The 19,850-nt window shown below is 45.7% G+C and overlaps 1 protein-coding gene across 1 annotated transcript; it reads left to right on the forward strand.

Annotated features, from left to right (window-relative positions):
- The first annotated feature begins 282 nt into the window (after positions 1-282).
- Positions 283-9,411, forward strand: ODF1 (outer dense fiber of sperm tails 1). Its single transcript, XM_021688282.1, has 2 exons — positions 283-706; positions 8,839-9,411. Exons 1-2 carry the CDS (start codon positions 390-392, stop codon positions 9,278-9,280), a joined length of 759 nt encoding a protein of 252 aa, XP_021543957.1. The 5' UTR covers positions 283-389; the 3' UTR covers positions 9,281-9,411.
- Positions 9,412-19,850: the final 10,439 nt, after the last annotated feature.

The raw sequence follows: 19,850 nt of genomic DNA on the forward strand, positions 1-19,850 counted from the left end.
CTACCCTGAGATCTTAGCCAGTCCTAAGGACATGCACGAGCCGAGGACATTGAAGGTTATGGCCATGAACCCCAAAGAGCTGGGACTGCTTGCGGGCCCCACCCAGCCTCAGGGCGAATGGAATCTCAACATTAGTGTGGATCTGAGAGCAGCTCTGTAAACCTAAGGAGGGTCTCTGGAGACCATGACTATGTACGGTTCACGCGGTAACCAGAAGACTGTGACATACTTGGAGGGTGGTGAGGTCACAGAACCCAAGCTTTAAAGTAAGTGAACCATGTGTGCCTCCTTTATTTTTCAAAGAAACTTCTGAGAAGAGCTTAGAACAATTTTTTCCCCCTGAGTGCCATTTCCCAAAGGTACTCACAAAGCCATACGGTGGGACTGTAATGGCTGCACTGAGTTGTCTTCTGGACAGCGTTAGAAGGGACATAAAGAAGGTGGACCGAGAACTGAGGCAGCTGCGATGCATCGACGAGTGCACGCGGTGTCTGTGTGACCTGTACATGCACCCCTACTGCTGCTGCGACCTGCACCCCTACCCCTACTGCCTCTGCTACTCCAAGCGGGCGCGCTCCTGCGGGCTCTGCGACCTCTACCCGTGCTGCCTGTGTGACGTCAAGCTCTACTGTGTGCGACCGTCGCTCCGAAGCCTGGAGAGGAAAGCCATTAGAGCCATAGAGGATGAGAAGAGAGAGCTCGCCAAGTAAAAGACCTTCCTACGGTTTTTAGAGTCAGTGTACGGAGGCTTAGGAGTCGCAGGGGGGTGGTCGGGGCGGGGCAACGGAACAGTAGACAATGGAACAAAGATGGAAAGGGCTGGAGATGAGGACTCGGGTGACTTAGCATGACTTAGCGCAGGTTTAAGAGAAGAAGGGTAAATGGGTCCATGACGGGAATTGTGGGATTCTCAAAAGACCGTGGAATGATGGCGATTGGCAAGGTGGTGGGTGGTTTAGAGCCGGAGTGCCAACTTGATAAATAGCAGGGCTTTAATGAGGGGAAGAAATAGGGGGTGTCGTTAAAAAGCTATTGGAAGAAGCAAACTAAACCTTTTTTTTTTTCTGGTTATGAGTAAAGTGATTTGAGTAGATTCGGGCTTACAGGAATGACTACAGAGAAGCAATAACAATGGATCAACTCCCTAATGCTTGCCAGAGACTTTAAGAGCAGGGGAGCAAACTGAACAACAGAGGCAAGCCCTGGTTTTGGTAGGAAAACCCTTCTCCCGTTCCCCAACTCCAGGCAGCCTTAAAATCCACCTGGAGTAGGGCCCATTATGTCGGCCTCCCCCTCGAGCAGCGGCAAAGGTGGTGAACGGGAACTATAGAACGGAGGGTCGCAGGGTTCAGAACAGAGTTGAGAGGGCTCTGATCGAATTGGGTGATTTTAAAGCCACTTTTTTTTTTAAAGATTTTATTTATTTATTTGAGAGAGAGAATGAGAGAGAGAGCATGAGAGGGGGGAGGGTCAGAGGGAGAAGCAGACTCCCCGCCGAGCAGGGAGCCTGATGCGGGACTCGATCCCGGGACTCCAGGATCATGACCTGAGCCGAAGGCAGTCGCTTAACCGACTGAGCCACCCAGGCGCCCTCAAAGCCACTTTTTACAATTTTGTTTGATTACATTTCCTTTGCTGGCCTGGAGAAAGTTTTCCGTTTCTAACTTTCCACTGTTTACCAGCCAGTCTGGTACAATTGATGAAAACAATGGTTGAAAGCATCGTCCTCTGGCTAAATAAGTTTATATGATAATAAACAAATAAACCGTACACTGGGACACTAGGTAGATGTAAAGCAGAATGATGAAGCCTTTTACGCGTTGATGTATTGAATGAAAGAGGCAAGAAAAACTACTTGATATGCTACTACTTTTAACAAGATGGGCACAAATGGATGATAGATTTTTTTGATCGAAATATACTTGACATATGCCACCGTGTAAATTTAAGGTGCATAGTGTGTTTGATACATTTATATATTATGATTGCCATTGTAGTGATAATTAGCATCTCTGTCATGTTCCATAATGATCATTTCTTTTTAGTGGTTGGAATAATTCCATTCTAGTCCCTTACCAAGTCTGATGATTATAATACAATATTGTTGTCTATATTCACTATACTGTTCATTAGCTCTCTGGGACTTATTTACTACTCATTGCACGTTTCTATCCTTAAACAACATCCTTCCTATCCCCATGGTAGATTAATAGATTAGATGGGTAGATAGGGAGGGAGGGATGTAAGTAGGTAAATAGGTAGGTGAATGGATGGAAAAAGAGAGTTGGAGACAGAGACAGACACTTGATACCAGTGACTGGGATATTACACTAGAAAAGTAATGGGACAACTATTGTCCAAGTCATCGGTCACCACCGGTCAGGAATGAACCCCTCTGAATAGTTTGGGATGGGCCTATTGCCTATAACTTCATCTATACTCAATTTGAAACAGTTTTTATTTTTGCTCCTCGGAGTATCAAGTTACGTAAGTTTTGCGCACTGAGTCAGAGATTCCTTTTTTAATTGGTCTACATGGAGGGTTACTTGGGAGCAGGCCTGTATCCACTGTCCCTGTGTCTCTGAATCCTTGAATACTCTTGATTCAAGTCCTTCCAGACTTTGTCTCCTGGCTGTCCCTCCTCTCCAGACCCTCCCAGAAGAAGGCCTCTCTGTTCTTCACCCTCTGGGCACCTTCCACCAGCTCCAGGAGTCCCTATTTCTTGGCATGCGGTAGACACAACCTCAAGCTGAATTCTCAGCCGTGGGGTGTATACAAGAGACAGTGCTTTCTATGGGTTGTGATAGTTTCCTCGACAATGTCTGGGTTTTTGCCGATTTCTTTTTTCCTCTGCCTGAGGCAGTGTATGAAGTTGGTGGTGTCTTTACACGAATTCCCACGTCTCTGAACTGATACCGCTGAGTCCATTCGGGAAAAGACCTCGGGCTTACCCTCTTGTGTCTCCTCCCAGCCACTCTCTTCCCATTCATACCGTCTTGTGAAACCCTCCTATGCTCGATTTCTGACAGCTTGACATTTCACCATCCAGGAGGGCTTAGTGTCACCTGCAAACCTAAATATTCAGTTTTCCTGACCATGGATGAAAATGTTAAACCCCGATCTAGCCCCAGTCCCAGAAGACTCCTACTGTTAGTATTTTTTCTTCCAATGAAATGCCTCTTTTTCCTTATCGCTCACCTAGCTCCCAATCCATGATGAAATAGATCCAGAAATAGCATGGTGATTCAATTTTTTAAAACAACCTTTGGTGTGAAACCTTGCCCAAGGCTTTGCGAGTTTAGAAATCATATTCACATGACCTTCTACCCCTTTAAAGAAGGCGACCAGTTTGGTTAGGTAGGACATGTCCTTTCAGATGCCAGGCTGTATTATCCTGAGGTTCTTTGTCCAGCGGGAAAATTCCCTGGTCTATAGCTGCCCCAGCCCCATTGGAATTGTTTTGCTGTGTGAGAGTCAACCTGCTCTTTTAATAACTGGTAAGAAGGCTTGGCTGACATTTCTCCCCTAAGTTGCTTGAGCATTCCTGAGTGTATGTTATCTGACTGAGGTACGTGTGTGTTTTTAGACTAGCTATAGGTCCATTTTCATTGTGTACCTAGCTGCTGCTTCAAAAGACACCTTGGCAGTAACTTCCTTGGTTGAGACTCAAGTAAGTACTTCTGTTTTTTAGCTTCTTTAATATTCTCTTTTCCTCCCCAAACTGCCCTTTGCACCGCAAGCACCAGCGGTTCCCCTGACTCTACCTTCCTCTTCTGGATTTGGAGGGACTGCAGGAACAGAGTCTGGCTTCCTCTGTAAGAAGCCACGCCACCAGCCTGTCTTAAGTTTGCACCCGATTCACCACCACGCTTCGCGGCCCTCCTGATCCTCTGTACAGAAGGGGCATAAACAAAAGCCAGGCCCTCCTCGGCCCAGCGTTGAGGAGCAGATTCTCTAATGAATGGATGCCCCTTTTTGACTCTGACCCCCGCCGGCGCTAGTCCTTGCAGACAAATGCTTGATTTATGGCTGTGCTATAGGGGTGCTTTGGGCTCAAGCTCACACCCTTTACTTCTTTTCTTTTTTTAAGATTTTTTATTTATTTATTTGAGAGAGAGAGAATGAGAGACAGAGCATGAGAGGGAGGAGGGTCAGAGGGAGAAGCAGACTCCCTGCCGAGCAGGGAGCCCGATGCGGGACTCGATCCCGGGACTCCAGGATCATGACCTGAGCCGAAGGCAGTCGCCCAACCGACTGAGCCACCCAGGTGCCCACACCCTTTACTTCTTAATACCTGGAAACTCAGACTGAGACCGCGCTTCCCTTCACTCACCCAACTATCTATGGTTGGTCTGAATCACAGTGAGAAATTCCCTTAAAAATCCCCACACTGGAGGGGCACCATCTTCTGCAAACTTCAAAAATCTGCCCTCTCCTCTCTTTCCTTGTTTTCCTTCACGCTCTAAGACTAAGGTTTTCACTGACTCACTCTTACTCGGTCTGGCTGATGACTATCAGCCTCAGGGGGATCTAGGAGTACCTCCCCAGGTCTAAGCCCTCAGGAAATCTCTCCACCCTTCCAAGCTCTGACCCACAGGGCAGGGCATAGCTCTCTCTCCCCCAGCATTCCTGCAAGAGGGGAAGCGAGTGTGGCCCCCTGTTCCTTTCTCCTCCTAATCCTTTCCTACCCCCAGGTTAGGAGCCCAGTCCCCCCAGCAGGGCAGGGGTAGGAATGGCCACCCATCTAAGCCAAAAGCATATCTATTATTTGGTTTGACCTTATTGGTTAATGATACCGGACTTGGAGCTTGGTGACTCAAAGCCTCAGGCTTCAGGGAAATCTGAGTATGGCGGAGCCAGGTCCAGCCTGATAAAGAGACTTACCCTTTATTGAGTTTTCATTCAGTAGGTGCCACATTCCATCTTCATTTGATCCTTGCAACATCTTGGCTATCTTAGAGATGATGAAACAGATTCAGGAGCAATGTTCTTGACCACTAGGAGTTGGAAGAGCCGGGACTTAAAGCCAGGTTTGCCTGAGTCTGGAATCCATGTGCTTAACCACCTGGCCAGTGGTTCATACAGAGTGGGCTCTGGACCAGCATCACCTGGAACTTGTTAGAAATGCAAATTCTTGGCTCCTCCGTGGGCCCACCGAATTGGAAACTCTGGGGGCGGGACGAAGCCACCTGTGCTCTAACAAGCACCGCCAGGGACTCTGATGCACCTGCATTTGCTACTCTTAGTATCAAACAGAAGTCAGAAGAGAGACAGGGCAGGAAAGGGGAAGAGGGAGAAAAAAGAAGAGAAAGTGAAAGATGAGTTGGAAAGGAGGAATGGGGTTTAGTGGGTCTTTGGAGGGGTCTACAATTAGGAGAAAAAGCAAAGTACTCCAAGGACAGCTACAGGCAGGCACATTTCCCTTTGCTCCTGGGTAGAGATAGACCTTTTTGACATCTTCATTATTTTATTTAGTACCAGGCTGGACCTCATTCATATCTTTGTGAAAAGGGCTGACTACATAGCTCATTGTTGCCGGGGGTTGGGGATTAGGGGTGGGGGGGGTAGGGAGGCAGGATATGTCACTTTCAGGAGCTTGGTCGCACACCCCGGAGAACTTCAGCTGCAGAAGGGAGGAGGGCTCGCACCCCCAGACACCGTCGGCCACTCGCTTTTCCCTTAGCTTCTCTGGGAGGCTTCTGCAACGAACCAAGGGGCTGATTGCCCTACATTAACTGCACTCCAGCTCCTCCCTCATGATAACAACTACAGAAGGCAATCTCCCTTTGCCCAGAACACCGTGGAGCCATGGAAATTCCCTTGCGGGGTGATAGGTACATCGCCAGACAGGAGTCAAGTTGCAAGTTCAGAGTTATAGCTGATGAATAAAATGTGGCTCCTGCAATTTCTCTGAAACCCACACATCCCCACTGATAACCCCTGACCAAGAAGCAAAAGGAAGAAGACACCTAACTTGGCCAAAACTTTTTAGGCAATTTCCCGAAGACTCTCATTGGTGAGACCTCTGTGCAGCTGCTGCAGGGGCAAAGGGGCCCGAGGGACAGGGCCAGAGGAAGAGGGGGACCTGAGCCACAAGAACAACGACAACACACGCAATTGCACACGGAGACTTAGACTGCTGACAGGAGGAGAAGGATCTGGAAGCTGGCTTTGGCTTGTAGAACTGGCTCCCAGATCCATCTCCTGTGAAGGGCAGGAGGCCTTCGATGGAATCAGTAAGGCAGCAGTGAGGGGGCCTAGCAATCCCACTTGGGCTCCGTGGTCCTCTTTTGTGAGGCCCAGCCCCCTTTACGGCAGGGTTTGAGGTTTTCATCTCCAATGGGAAGGTCTGAGCTGAACAGAAAAACTTTCATTCTCAGCCCATGTCCACACCGTGGGAGGTTCTTGAGAGATCCAGGTGCACCCATTCTGCTCTCTGTTCTGCTCTCGGCTTTGGCTGCTCAGGCTTCCAGGCCCTGAGAGGACACGCGGCATCTTTGGGAGCTATTCTCGGTCCATCCAGGGAAGACAGAGTGCGTTTTCTCCTGTTTGTTTTGTTCCACAGATATAAAGATTTTTTTTAGAAGTCCAGTTCTCTTCCTTTGTCCTTAGTATGGCCTGTGGGTATCCTGGCACACTCCGGGCATGAGAGATATCTGTGCCCCGGGCAGCCCACGTTCCTTGGGGCTGGACGTGGAAAGGAAGCTGGCTGACTGTTACAGTCCTCTGGGTGCCTTGCACCGTTGTTTCTGTTGGCCTCGGTGTCTGCTAGGAGATTATTCCATTTAATCATTTGCAATTAGCCTCTTAAGGGCCTTGATTTGTAACCTTCCGTATAAGGGCTCACACTTGTTAAACCAATTATGTTAGGGGTCATCAAGTGAAAAATACAGATTCAAGGCAGTATGTATAGCATGATTTCATAAGAACACACGTAAGAATCTACATATGTATGTACAAAACACACACAGAGAAGAAAATCTAACACCAAAATGTTATATGCTATATAGGATTATGGGTTTGTTTGTTTGGTTTTTTTTACAAAATATTCCATCTTTTTCCTTATCTGTATATTTTCTAAGTTTTCTGCAATGAACTCGTATAACTTATATAACAAAAAGAAGAGTATAAACAAAATTCAGCATAAAAGGAAAGAATTAAAAAGGTATCTCAAACCGACCATCCAGTTGCGAAGTTTAGATTTGTCAAACTGGAAGAGGTTCTAGAAATCGCACACTCCCAAGACCTTCCTCTGGAGGCCAAAAGATGCAAGAAGATTTGCCAGGACTGTCTCTTAGAACACAGATTTTTTTTTCCCGTTAAGGGATAAAAAGACCATTTCAGAATATTAGGTTGTCTTTGGAAGGATCAACAAATAGAAAAAAAAAAAAAAGGACCCTAAGGAAGGCCAAAGCATGTAGGACTAACGCCAGGCTGCTCAACCTGTGGGCCAAGCACTACTATAAATACTTTTCATTCATTAATTTAAACCTCACAATCCTAGAAGTAGCTACTATTATTGTTCCAATTTTACAGATGAGGAAACTGAGGCACAGAGAAGCTAAGTAACTTATCACATGGCAGAGCCACCATTTGAACCTAAAAACTCTGGCTCCGAACCTGTGCTCTGAGGCACATGGCTTTCCTACCCCCTCATACACTGCAGGTGTTCCATCAGGGAGAGCCGCCGCCAGTATTTGTTTACTATGAAGGGTTCACACAGGACTGCCGAGCGGTAGCAAGGGCAACGCTGTAGAAACCATGGGGACCTGAGTTCGCCGCTCCAGGGGCTGCAGACAGTGGTAGTTACCAACTAGCAGTGCGGGGCTGGGGAGAGAGGAGGAGGGAAAAAGCCCTGATTTGTAGTGTTTTCCAATTTCCATAGTGTAAATAACCCCACCATGATAGATTTCGAGCTATCAACAGCAAGTCAGTGGATGGGAGGTGGCTAGTGATGGGCACCATCAGCCCTTGTAAGCTGGGAGGACCCGGATCCAGCTCACGGCCCCTCCCAGCGGACTGTCCCTGCTGGTGCCCGCCATCCCGAGTTTGGAGCGGACTCACCGCAGCAGAAAGAGGCAGGCCCCCGGGGGGTGGGCAGAGCTGAGCTGGGGCACTTTGGCCTTGTCATTGGTTGATGAAGCTTTCAGGCCAGGTCTGTGGGATGGCCCAGTGGTGCCACCAGTCTTGTGGGTAGCGGGGCTGGGTTCTGAGGCTGACAGACGTCTTTAACATGCAGATTTTAAATGGCATATTAGTTGGATCCCCTTAAAAAAAGGCTTGAGTCCACATTTAATAGTAGTAATAATGATCACAGTAATAACTGAGCAAGATTTATAACGTGTCGAGGACGGCATTAAGCAAAACTAATCCCATCTAATCTTCCAAGAGCCCTATGATGGAGGTACTGTTATTATTTCCATTTTACAGATGAGGAAACTGAGGCAAGTTTCCACAATTAATAAGAGAAGGACCTGGGACTCAAATGCAAGAGAAAGATCTGCAAGGCCAAGCAGCTGTCTGCTGTTGGCAGAGGTTTACGTGTGGGAGAGTGCGATTTACATGGGAGGACTCTCATTTTTTACTTTATACAATTCTGTAGAGTTTGGCTTTCCACAATGACTAGTGTTTACGTTTGCTATTTAAAAAAAAAGAGATCAGGCGCCTGGCTGGCTAGAGCATGTGACTCTTGATCTTGGGATCGTGAGTTTCAAGCCCCAAGTCGGGCGAGGGCTTACTTAAAAAACAATAGCCACAAAAAAATAGAGATCAAAATATTGTTTCTCAAGCTGTGTCTGAGATCTGTGTCTGAGACGCTCTCCTTTTTCTCAATTCCAGACTGAGGAGAACCACAAATAGAATTCTGGCCTCCTCTTGCTGTAGCAGTAACATTTTAGGATCAGTAAACGTGTGCGGCTTTGAGCCTGATCAAGTCAAAGTTCGGGTGAAGGACGGCAAGGTGTGCGTGTCGGCCGAGCGGGAGAACAGGTACGACTGCCTCGGGTCGAAAAAGTACAGCTACATGAACATCTGCAAAGAGTTCAGCCTGCCGCCGTGCGTGGATGAGAAGGACGTGACGTACTCCTACGGGCTCGGGAGCTGCGTCAAGATCGAGTCTCCATGCTACCCCTGCACGTCTCCCTGCAACCCTTGCAACCCCTGCAGCCCCTGCAGCCCCTGCAGCCCCTGCAGCCCCTGCAATCCCTGCAACCCCTGTGACCCCTGTAGCCCGTGCTATCCCTGCGGGAGCCGATTTTCCTGTAGAAAGATGATCTTGTAAAGCGTAGGAGCCCATGACTTAGTGGAAATCCCGTACTCCAGCCAGGCAGCTTTTCCAGTGTTCCTCCTCCTCTTCCCAATGGCCCGTGGTACTCAAGTCCCTAGGAAACTGAATACATAACTGCAACCCACCGGTGGTGTGTGCGAAAGTCTTTTGGCTCAACCCTCTGTGTCCTCCCTGTACCAGCGAGCGCCAGCTTCCAGGAAAAGATCCTCTCTGGGTGGGCATCCCCAGACACTGTTTTTCCAAGCGATGCGGTGCGATGGCCTAGCTCAGAGACCAAGCTGGTAAAGCAGACATGGAGACTAGTGAGGTTGAAGGCAAGCGCTTTGCAAAGCTACCGCAGTAGGGGAGCACCAGGGCGCAAGCTCTGCCCAGGAAATGGGCTGGGGGTTTTACTGGGTCAACAGGTCAGAGTGCAAAAGGACGGGAGTGGGGGAAGCACGTTCACGGATTTAGGGTGGGGTGTTCATAGACAGCTTTTCCTTTCTCAACATTTCTATGATTTGGTGGGGAATGGCCAGCTCTGGTTCAGGCTGGTTTGCAACCTCCTTGTGATTTATTTCAACTATCTGCTTTTCTCAAGCCCTGAAACTTTTTTTTTTTTTAAGATTTTATTTATTTGAGAGAGAGAGAGAGCACATGAGAGGGGGGAGGGTCAGAGGAAGAAGCAGACTCCCTGCTGAGCAGGGAGCCTGATGCGGGACTCGATCCAGGGACTCCAGGATCATGACCTGAGCCGAAGGCAGTCGCTCAACCAACTGAGCCACCCAGGCACCCAAGCCCTGAAACTTCTTGTAGGCACAGTAGTTCAGTTCAAAGTTCATGAGTGAAAAACTACAGCTTTCACAACATGCTAGAGTATCACGAAATGATAACCCATTTCAGCTGAAGGTGGATCCTCGTGGACATAACCATGAGCCATCCATGATCGCCAAGACAGAAGTGTAAAGGAAGAAGGACCTGTTGGGAGGGATCAGAATGAGACATGGGTCAGTTTCCGAGCTGACTCCTGCAGAGAACGTAAAACCCTCACGTTTGCACAGTGTTCTTTCAATGGTCTTAGCTACATGTGGATTAAAGCAGTGATTCTCAGCCTCGACCACACATGGGAATCACTTGGGGAAGCTTTAAAAATATGGATGCCAAACCAAAGGAAAAAAAGAAAAGAGTGAAAAATACTTAAAAAAAAGGAAAAACAGGCCTTTTTTAGAAAAGAAAAAAAATACTGATGCTTGGGTCCCATTTCCAGTTTATAATGTAATCTAGATTGGAGGTGCAGCCTGGGCATCAAGACTTTTAAATGCCTCCCCAGGTAATTGAAACATGCAGCTAAGGTTGAGAAACTGCATGGGATCTTAAAGCTCTCCCAGCTTTTTTTCTTTAAAAGCTTCCTTCAAGTTCAAGGTTAAAGAATATTGATGGTAATGGCAGACATATTTTGCTTTCAATTGAGGGAAGTAATGGCCCTCTAAACAGGTGGTGAATAAAAAACACTGAACATCTCAGAAATTTATTACCTAGGAACCAGGTATAAATAAGTATGTTTGTGGGTACTAAATTGTAGAGTTACACTTAGAAGTGTCTTGCCATAACTTGATTTATAAATATTCTAGTTTCTAAGTTACAAATTTTTGAAAATGATTTTGAAAAAATTTCACCCTGTGGACCCAAACGGAATCCCACGTGGGTCTTAGACAAACAGGAATCTCTGTCCTCTGGAAGGCACCATTCTAGGACACTCCTGGCAGCTCTTCACTCCTTCATTCCCCCACCCACCTACTCACCCTCCTGTTAACCCAGCAATTCATTCATTCATCCAGTGAGTCTTGATGATTTTTTTTTTTTAAGAGGACGGGGGAGAGTAGTCTGAATTGGGTTATGAGGCCCCCTGGGCAGAGTATGTCACCTCAGCCATTGAACTCACTTTGGGGGCCGTGAGTCTGTTCCAAGCTCCAGCTAAGGAGGCATGAGCCTCCCCAGGGGCGGGGTCCATGGCATCTCCTGACCCGTCTGCCCTCACACGTGGGGAACCCCACAGATTTTATGATTTTAAATGCCAGGTACTGTGCTCTGCAGCAGGGATGGAGAGAAGAAAATATCCCTTTCACAAATGCCTCAAATTAAATTGACAAGGGGTAGTGTGGAGGGATTGGGGAAGAAGGGAATGCCAAAGAAACTGAATTTACAAGGGCTAGGAGAGGCCAGAGGGAACTTCCAGAGCTTGGGCATTTGCATGGAATGCATTGTTGACGTCACTGCCTTGCACGATGCTTCAGGGAAGCCAGAGGCCACCCCTCAGCTCAGAGCCTGGCCTGCGGTGGGTTGGTTGCCCGAGTCTGCTCCTCACCCTCACAGGGAAAGACTTGATATAAAGGCAAATGTGTATCAGCTGAGTACCTGCTATGAGCAAAGCATGATGACAGGAGCTATTATCAAGGAGCAGTGCCTCTCCAGGAGCTTCTCCTAGCCAAGGCAAGACTAACATCCGTGATATAATTGCCAAGACACTTGACAGTGTGGAATCAAGAACTAAATTGTATGGCATAGGCACAAAGTACCTTCCGTTCACAGAGGAGGGCTGGGAGGTGACCAGGCCAGGGGAGGCAGAGCATGGGTGTGGGTCTTGTCTGCATCCCGGAGGGAAGGCAGAAAGCAGGGTTCATTCTGTGAACTAACCACATTCCCGAGAAGGAGGAGAAAGTGGATGTGAGGGAGAAGAAACTTTTGCTGTTCTCAAAATTGTCTTTCACTGGCCGGAAGGACCCCTGGGGCTCGGACAGCTCTGCAGCTCCGAGTCCAACTGAAACACCCTCCTTCATCCACCAGGATGGGCGATGGGAATGGCAGGGAGACTCTTGAGTGGGCAGAGGTGAGACATTGGCCCAGGGGGTAACTGAAAGATGAGGGAGCCTCTGAGCTGCTTCACTGTCCGGCATGTTACAATGAAAGGACATATTAATCATACCACCTTCTAATACATGTGCTGGGTAAATATTAGAGAACTAAAGTTGGAGATAGTAGTTACACTTCTTAGTGAACACAGGGTACAGTCTGGAGCCAAAGAGCTGCTTAATAGCATTATACTTAAAAAGTTTCTCAGGTACAGCATTGAGGGGAATCCATCCCCACTGGCTACCATGTATTGCTTGAGTGCTTTCTTTTAAAACTCATGTAGTGTTCATGATCCCAGAGTCCCGGGATCGAGTCCCGCATCGGGCTCCCTGCTCAGCGGGGAGTCTGCTTCTCCCTCTGACCCTACCCCCTCTTGTGCTCTCTCTCTCTTACTCTCTCTTTCTCTCTCAAATAAATAAAATAAAATTTTTTAAAAAAATAAATAGAACTCATGTAGTGTTCTGTAAAATGACATCGAAGATCCTCAGTTGACTGTTCTTTAGTTGTAAAATAATCTTATTTACAAATTGTTCATGTCCCCAGAACTGGTGGAATTAGTTTTAAATGATCTCAACTTCTCTTCCCAAAAAGTCCTCTTTCTCTGTCTCTGTCTCTCTGTCTGTTTCTCTTTCTCTGTCTCCCTCTCTCCCATACAAATCTATGAGTGTCACAGACTGGAAAAAGTTGGGACACTCCAATTTAGCCTTTTGGTTGAGGACGTTAGGCTGAAAATTAAGGGAAAATTGATACTGAAACCAGAAGAAACTCTGGGTTTATAACCAGAGGGAGGGAGGGATGGTCTTGCTGGGTGACCTAGGTGAATTCAAGCAAAGTTTGTAGGGTTGTTGGCATGTATCATAGCAAGTTCTCAACAGACTCTTAGATGAGTCACATGATTTGTGATCATGGGAGGAAGATCAACTCAGAAGTTACCCTAAGGGAGCAACTGCTTTCCATGCTGACCCAGAAACACTTCTTTCCAGTCTGGAGCTGGACATTTAGTATTGGTTCCTGTCTCTCAAATTATAAAACAAAAATGAAATACATCGGGCGCCTGGGTGGCTCAGTTGGTTAAGCGACAGCCTTCGGCTCAGGTCATGATCCTGGAGTCCTGGGATTGAGTCCCGCATCGGGCTCCCTGCTCAGCAGGGAGTCTGCTTCTCCCTCTGACCCTCCTCCCTCTCATGCTCTCTGTCTCTCATTCTCTCTCTCACAAATAAATAAAATCTTAAAAAAAAAAAATGAAATACATCATTGCTTAGGCCTCTGGATGTCTAAAAATTTGACAATGAGACGTAAGTACTCTTTTCCCTAACCACTCCCTAGTTCTGGTCCCAGTATTAGTCACATGGAGGTCAGCAAACTTGGTGGATGTAGCACTATACCTTGAAGGCTCATAAACCTGGCTTTTGACAGGTGATGAAGCCCGTGATTCCAAGGCCTTGGGTGTGCTTCAGAAAACGTGTCCGTAACAGGAAGAGTCCTAGAACCAGGATGCCAAAAGGGTGTTTGAAATCCAGCATTCATGTTCCAGAGGCAACTGGTCCACCAGTTAGAACATCTTCCAGTAGGTCATCTTTCTCTTTGCTCAGTAGAGAGCTCCCCCAGAGGCATGAGCATAACCCTGCATGGTTGGAATAACTTCTGCTCTAGGTAGAATGGGGACCACTAAACACTGGAGTACCTGGAATTACCAGTCTAGAAGGTTCTGGGGGAAGATACCCCTCTCTTCAACTCCAACTTCAGTGATAACTGCATTTGCACACACCAAGGAAAATGGTTTGGAAAGAGTTGTGCCCTGGTTTGTCTATTTTTTATACTCATGAATTCATAAGTAAGAAATTCAGACAGGGCATGGCTAGAATCTTCTGGAGGCTGCTTCACTCACTAGCTGGTACCTGGGCTGGGATAACTCCAGGGTTGGTCATCTGGTCAGTGATTTTAGATGAAAAAATCTTACAGTGGTGTTGAAAATGTCATCATTATACATGTAAACAAGTGCTTTTATTGAAAGCAATACAACAATATTAAAAAGCCATAATATTTAGCATTAAAAATATTTCCACTCATGGAACAGTTGAAATTAATACTGCATTAGAAAATTCTAAGAATATGGTCACCATGCCTGTGAAAACAACTACAGTCAAACACAAATAAGTTTTGTTTCCTAGTTCCCCCCCCCATATGTTTGTGGTTATTAAAACCATTTGAATTGAAAATGGATCAAGGCTTAGTGTTGCTTCTATAAATACAATGAGTGTATAGCCCAGATTTTCCAGGACAGCCCAGATTCCAAATGACCATGTCCTGGTTTGGGGATGGAAGGGTGTGGGCCATGCGTCTTGCCTATGTGTGGTCAGGGTCTCCTGATTGGGGTGTTAAGGGGCTGGGACAGATCGTTCAGGTAACAGCAACAGAGTGAAAGGGCACATCAGCAAAAAAATGGTATTTGAACCAAACTGGCAGCCCTTGAAGAAACTTTCAAAGGTGGCAGGAATGCCTGAGACCAGCATGTGTCAAAACAACTTGATGATAGATTAGACAACTGTCTTGGAAGAGGAAGTTGGTTTTCCTGAGTCAGCAGCTTAATCACCTTCCAGTATTATCAGGGTCAAATATTTTTAGCCTTCAGGGCCTGGCCAGGTGTTTCTGAGGTGGTTCTACCTCCTAGGAAAGGGTTGGTTCTGGAAGAGTGGGCCCATAGGGTCCATCTGTGGGAGCAGCCTTCATTCCTTCTTCGTGTGAACCCACACAAGGACATGCTCTGTGCCCAGCAGCCCCAGAGAAGCAAGGCAGGATGCAGAAATGGTCCACAGCCAAATCTTTGCCTTTGAGGAGTTTTCATTCCAGCATGGGAGACACATAAAGTGGTAAGTTATAATTACACCTTATCAAGGATTCCTACTGAGACAGAACCAAGCACTGAGGGGCACACAGAGGACAGAGCAACTAGCTGCGGGGTAGCTAGGGTGACTCAGGTGAGCCATTGGGCGGCAAGTCTCACACAAGCCCTTTCTAAGTCCTCTTTCCCTCAGTGGATGAATGAGAGGGCTAAGAATTGTTCCTCCTGGGTTTGTGTGAGTTCTTCTGAGGAGCCCCCTTATCCTTCCAAACTCCTTTTGTTGCCTTCCCTATCTCCTGCCCTTTAGGGACCTGTCAGAGTCCAGGCAGGAAACTGAGCCTACGCTCAGCTGGGATTTTTTAAAGACTTAAGGACTAAGGGATGTTGATGCCTACAGTAACTACCAACAGAGGGGAAGCTGCTCTCAACCTGACCTGCAGAGGCAGGGAAGAAGTGGGATCACTGGTGTCCAGATGACATCTGGAGCCCTGGATGAGGGGCTATAGAAGGGTGCAGCTGCTGCCAAAAGGGCTGTCCAACAGGTGGGGTGTGAGAGAAATAAAAACTCACCTCTCTGTCCTCCCGACTTCCAGTTCCCTGAGAGCGCATCCCATTGGCCAACCACAGTGGGAGACCAGAAGGTAAGGAAGCCTGGTGATGTGGTCCAATGAGGTTAGCCACCCAGGGCTTACGACATAATAGAGAAGACCTTAAGGTGAAACTTTAGAATTAATGGAAAACAACGAACACTCTCTTCTTTTTTCTTTCCTCCTTACCTGCTTGCCTACAGGGCATCATGCCAGGCATTGAGGAATCAGGGATCAACAAGTCAGACCTGGCTCTTCATTTTATGGAGCTTATAGTCTAGGAGGGAGACAAATATGGAGCATACAAATAAAGGGCTACAGGAACGGGATGGATGAGCTCAGGGAAACAACCCCAGGGTCTGGTTTTGATTCTCCAAAGTTGGCCACATAGCTCCTTGCTCCTAGAATTACAGTGTCTAAAGAGATCCCATGAAAACTTTGACTTAGAGCTGATCCTAGAAAGGCCACATGATGGACCACTCGGAATTTAGAGGCAAAATGCTTCTCAGCCCCATAATCACTATCCCCCACATCCTCTGTTATTCTTTAGCATTTCTACCCCTTTTGCTTAAACTTACTCACTCTTCCTTAATATGTAACAGAAAAATTCAGGAGGATGTTTTTTAACCTTGGGATTGTGGAAAACAAACAAAGCAAGATAGGGTTCCCAGTGCACAGTGAAGGAAACCATCAACAAAGCGACAAGACAACCTACTGAATGAGAGAAGATATTTGCAAATGATATATGCAATAAAGAATTAATATCCAAAATATATAAAGAACTTATACAACTCAATACGAAAAAAACTGGACAATCTGATAAAAACTGGGCAGAGGACCTGAATAGACATTTTTCCAAAGAAAACATACATATGGCCAACAGACAATGAAAAGATGCTCACTATCACTAATCATCAGGGAAATGCAAATCAAAACCACAATGAAATTATCACCTCACACCCATCAGGATGGCTAGTGTCAAAAAGATAAGAAATAAGTGTTGGCAAGGATATGGAGAAAAGGGAATCCTTGTGCACTGTTGGTGGGAATATAATTGGTGCAGCCACTGTGAGAAACAGTATGGAGGTTCCTCAAAAGATTAAAAACGGAAAATACAGGGGTGCCTAGCTGGCTCAGTTGGAGGAGTGTGCAACTCTTGGTCTCGGGATCATGGTTTGAGCCCATGCTGGGTGTAGAGATTACTAAAAACAAATAAATAAACTTAAAAAACATAAAAAATAAAAATTGAAATACAATATAACCTAGAAATTCCACTTCTGGGTATTTACCCAAAGAAAATGAAAACACGAATTCAAAAAGATATGTGCACCCCTATGTTTATTGCAGCATTATCTACAATAGCCAAGATATGAAAGCAACCTAAGTGTCTATTGGTAGATGAATGGATAAAGAAGAGGTGTATATATACAACGGAATATTATTCAGCCAAAAAAGAATGAAATCCTGCCATTTGCTACAGCATGGTTGGACCTAGAAAGTATTATGCTAAGTGAAATAAGTCAGAGAAAGACAAAGACAAATCCCATATGATTTCACTTATACATAGACTCTAAGAAACAAATGAACAAACAAAACAGAACAGAAGCAGACTCATAAATACAGAGAACAAACTGGTAGTTGCCAGAGGTGGGGGTGGGGAGAATGGGCAAAATAGGTGAAGGTGATTGAGAGCTACAGACTTCCAGTTATAAAATAAGTAAGTCACGGGGATGGAAAGTACTGCATGGGGATATAGTCAACAGTATTGTAATAACTTTGTAAGGTGACAGATGGTGACTACACTTATGATGAACATTTCATGATGTATAAAAATCTCAAATCACTATGTTGTAACCTGAGACTAATATGTATGTCAACTGTACTTTTATTTTTAATTTTTAAAAAAATAATTTGATAATACCTCAAAAAAAGAAGAAAAAAAGACAGGGTATCCAGAAGCCATAACAAAAAATACAGATATATTCAGTTACATTTTTAAATATTGAGGCAGGGGCGCCTGGGTGGCTCAGTCGGTTAAGCGACTGCCTTCGGCTCAGGTCCTGATCCTGGAGTCCCGGGATCGAGTCCCGCATCGGGCTCCCTGCTCGGCGGGGGGTCTGCTTCTCCCTCTGACCCTCTTCCCTCTCATGCTCTCTGTCTCTCATTCTCTCTCTCAAATAAATAAATAAAATCTTTAAAAAAAAAATATTGAGGCAAAGATCATAAAGTCAATAGAAAAATAATAGGCTAGGAAAAAAATAGCTGAAACTTGACAAGATATATATCCTTAACAGACAATTTGAAAAGCACAAGACAAGCAACTCAAAAATGGACAAAGAAGAATGCTCATAGCAGCTTTATTTACAATCTCCCCAAACTGGAGGCAGCTAAGATGTCCTTCAATCGGACATCAAATGGATAAACAAACTGTAGTACATCCAAAGAATAGGATATAATTCTGTGATAGATACATGTATTTTTAAAAGTATTAAGTCACAGGCTCAGCCAGTTAAGCATCCAACTCTTGATCTCAGCTCGGGTCTTGAACTCAGGGTCATGAGGTCAAGCCCCATGTTAGGCTCCATGCTGGGCGTGGAGCCAACTTAAAAAAAAAAAAAAAGAGTATCAAGTCACAAAAAGACAATAAAACTTAAATACATATTGCTCAATGAAGAAGGCAATTTGAAAAGGCAACATACTTTAGGATTCCAGTGATATGAGATCTAAAGCCAAACGAGAGAGACAGTAAGAAGAGTGATTGTCGGGGGTTGATAGGAGGGGGTAGAGGCTTGGACAGATGAAGAGGGACTGTTTAGGGTGGTGAGACTATTCTATATTGTACTGTGACTATAGGTACAGGACACTATACATTTATCAAAACCCATAGAACTTTAAAGCACAAAGGGTAAACCAGTATACACAAATTAAAGAAAAATCATTTAGGAGGTCAAGGGATACCAGGATAGAATGTAGACTGTCACAAAATAATCTGTATTACAAATGTATTAAAACATCTTCCTGAAGTAGGTGGGGGAAAACGTGGTGACCTAAGTAGCTTAGGAAACGAGTGGAATTGTAAAACTAAATGCAAAAAGAATTGCACAGAAAACTGTATTCTTGTTGATGAAGTTGTTTTCCATCAGGTGATGGGGTTAACAATTCTGATACTGTTATACCCCTATGCTGGAAATGAACAATTGAGTAAATATTGGTGGATGGTGGGAGCCAGGCTTCTCACTGTTGGAGTGGTCATTTACCAATAAGCAAAAGGAGGAGACTAGAATGATCCATGTGGTTGTGGACTAGAGTTGCAGACACAGAAATGAAATCCTGTTCGTATAGAACTATTTATAGATATGTATATGTACCCTGGCTTGTGGCACACATATATTTCCTTGCTTTGTCAGCTGAGAGGACCTAGAAGCAGCAACACCCAACTAACAATGAGCATATCTTATGCTCTGACCTTGGTTGCTAATACCATTCTCTAATAAAGAAACCAAGACTCCTTGGAGAGGCAGCTGATTCTAGCATAAGGGCAAGGAATATACAAGAGAAACCAGGAGGATCTTGTAGTGCCAGAAAGTAAGGAAGTACTTGGGCACCTGGGTGGCTCAGTCGGCTGGGTGTCTGACTTCGGCTCAGGTCATGATCTCAGGGTCCTGGGATCGAGTCCCGTGCCATCTCCATGCTGGCTTTGTGCTCAGCGGGGAGTCTGCTTGTCCCTCTGCACCCCCCCCCCATTCTCTTTCTCTCTCTCAAATAAATAAATAAAATCTTGGGACACCTGGGTGGCTCAGTTGGTTAAGTGTCTGCCTTTGGCTCAGGTCATGGTCCCGGGGTCCTGGGATCGAGCCCCACATCAGGCTCCCTGCTCAGTGGGGAGTCTTCTCCTCCCTCTCCCCCACTTGTGCTCTCTCTCTCTCAAATAAATAAATAAAATCTTAAAAAAAAAAAGAAAGTAAGGAAATACTCATAAAAACAAAAAAACAAAAACCACCTTGATGGGGATATGTCAAAGGGACATGGAAGCCAATTGAAAGAGATCCCAGTGGTCAAACCTGGAACAATACGAACAATGAAAATAAAGTAGTATTGGATTAAACCCAGATTGTAAATATCCATGCATCTCTATGGATATAAATGAATGATTAAATAATTAAATGAGGGAGAGGAGACAAATCCCTCATGCAGAAGAACTCCAAATAATTTACGAAGTCTCTGCCCTCAAGGAGGTGGAGCATAA

The sequence above is a fragment of the Neomonachus schauinslandi genome, chromosome 4 (assembly GCF_002201575.2).
Source record: "Neomonachus schauinslandi chromosome 4, ASM220157v2, whole genome shotgun sequence".
Classification (NCBI taxonomy): Eukaryota; Metazoa; Chordata; class Mammalia; order Carnivora; family Phocidae; genus Neomonachus; species Neomonachus schauinslandi.

What these genes read in the sequence shown, in the direction of transcription:
- ODF1 (XM_021688282.1), top strand. Translation starts at nt 390, where the DNA reads ATGGCTGCACTGAGTTGTCTTCTGGACAGCGTTAGAAGGGACATAAAG. An exon ending in GAGAAGAGAGAGCTCGCCAA is followed by an intron (nt 707 to 8,838) that starts GTAAAAGACCTT and finishes TCTCAATTCCAG; the next exon opens with ACTGAGGAGAACCACAAATA.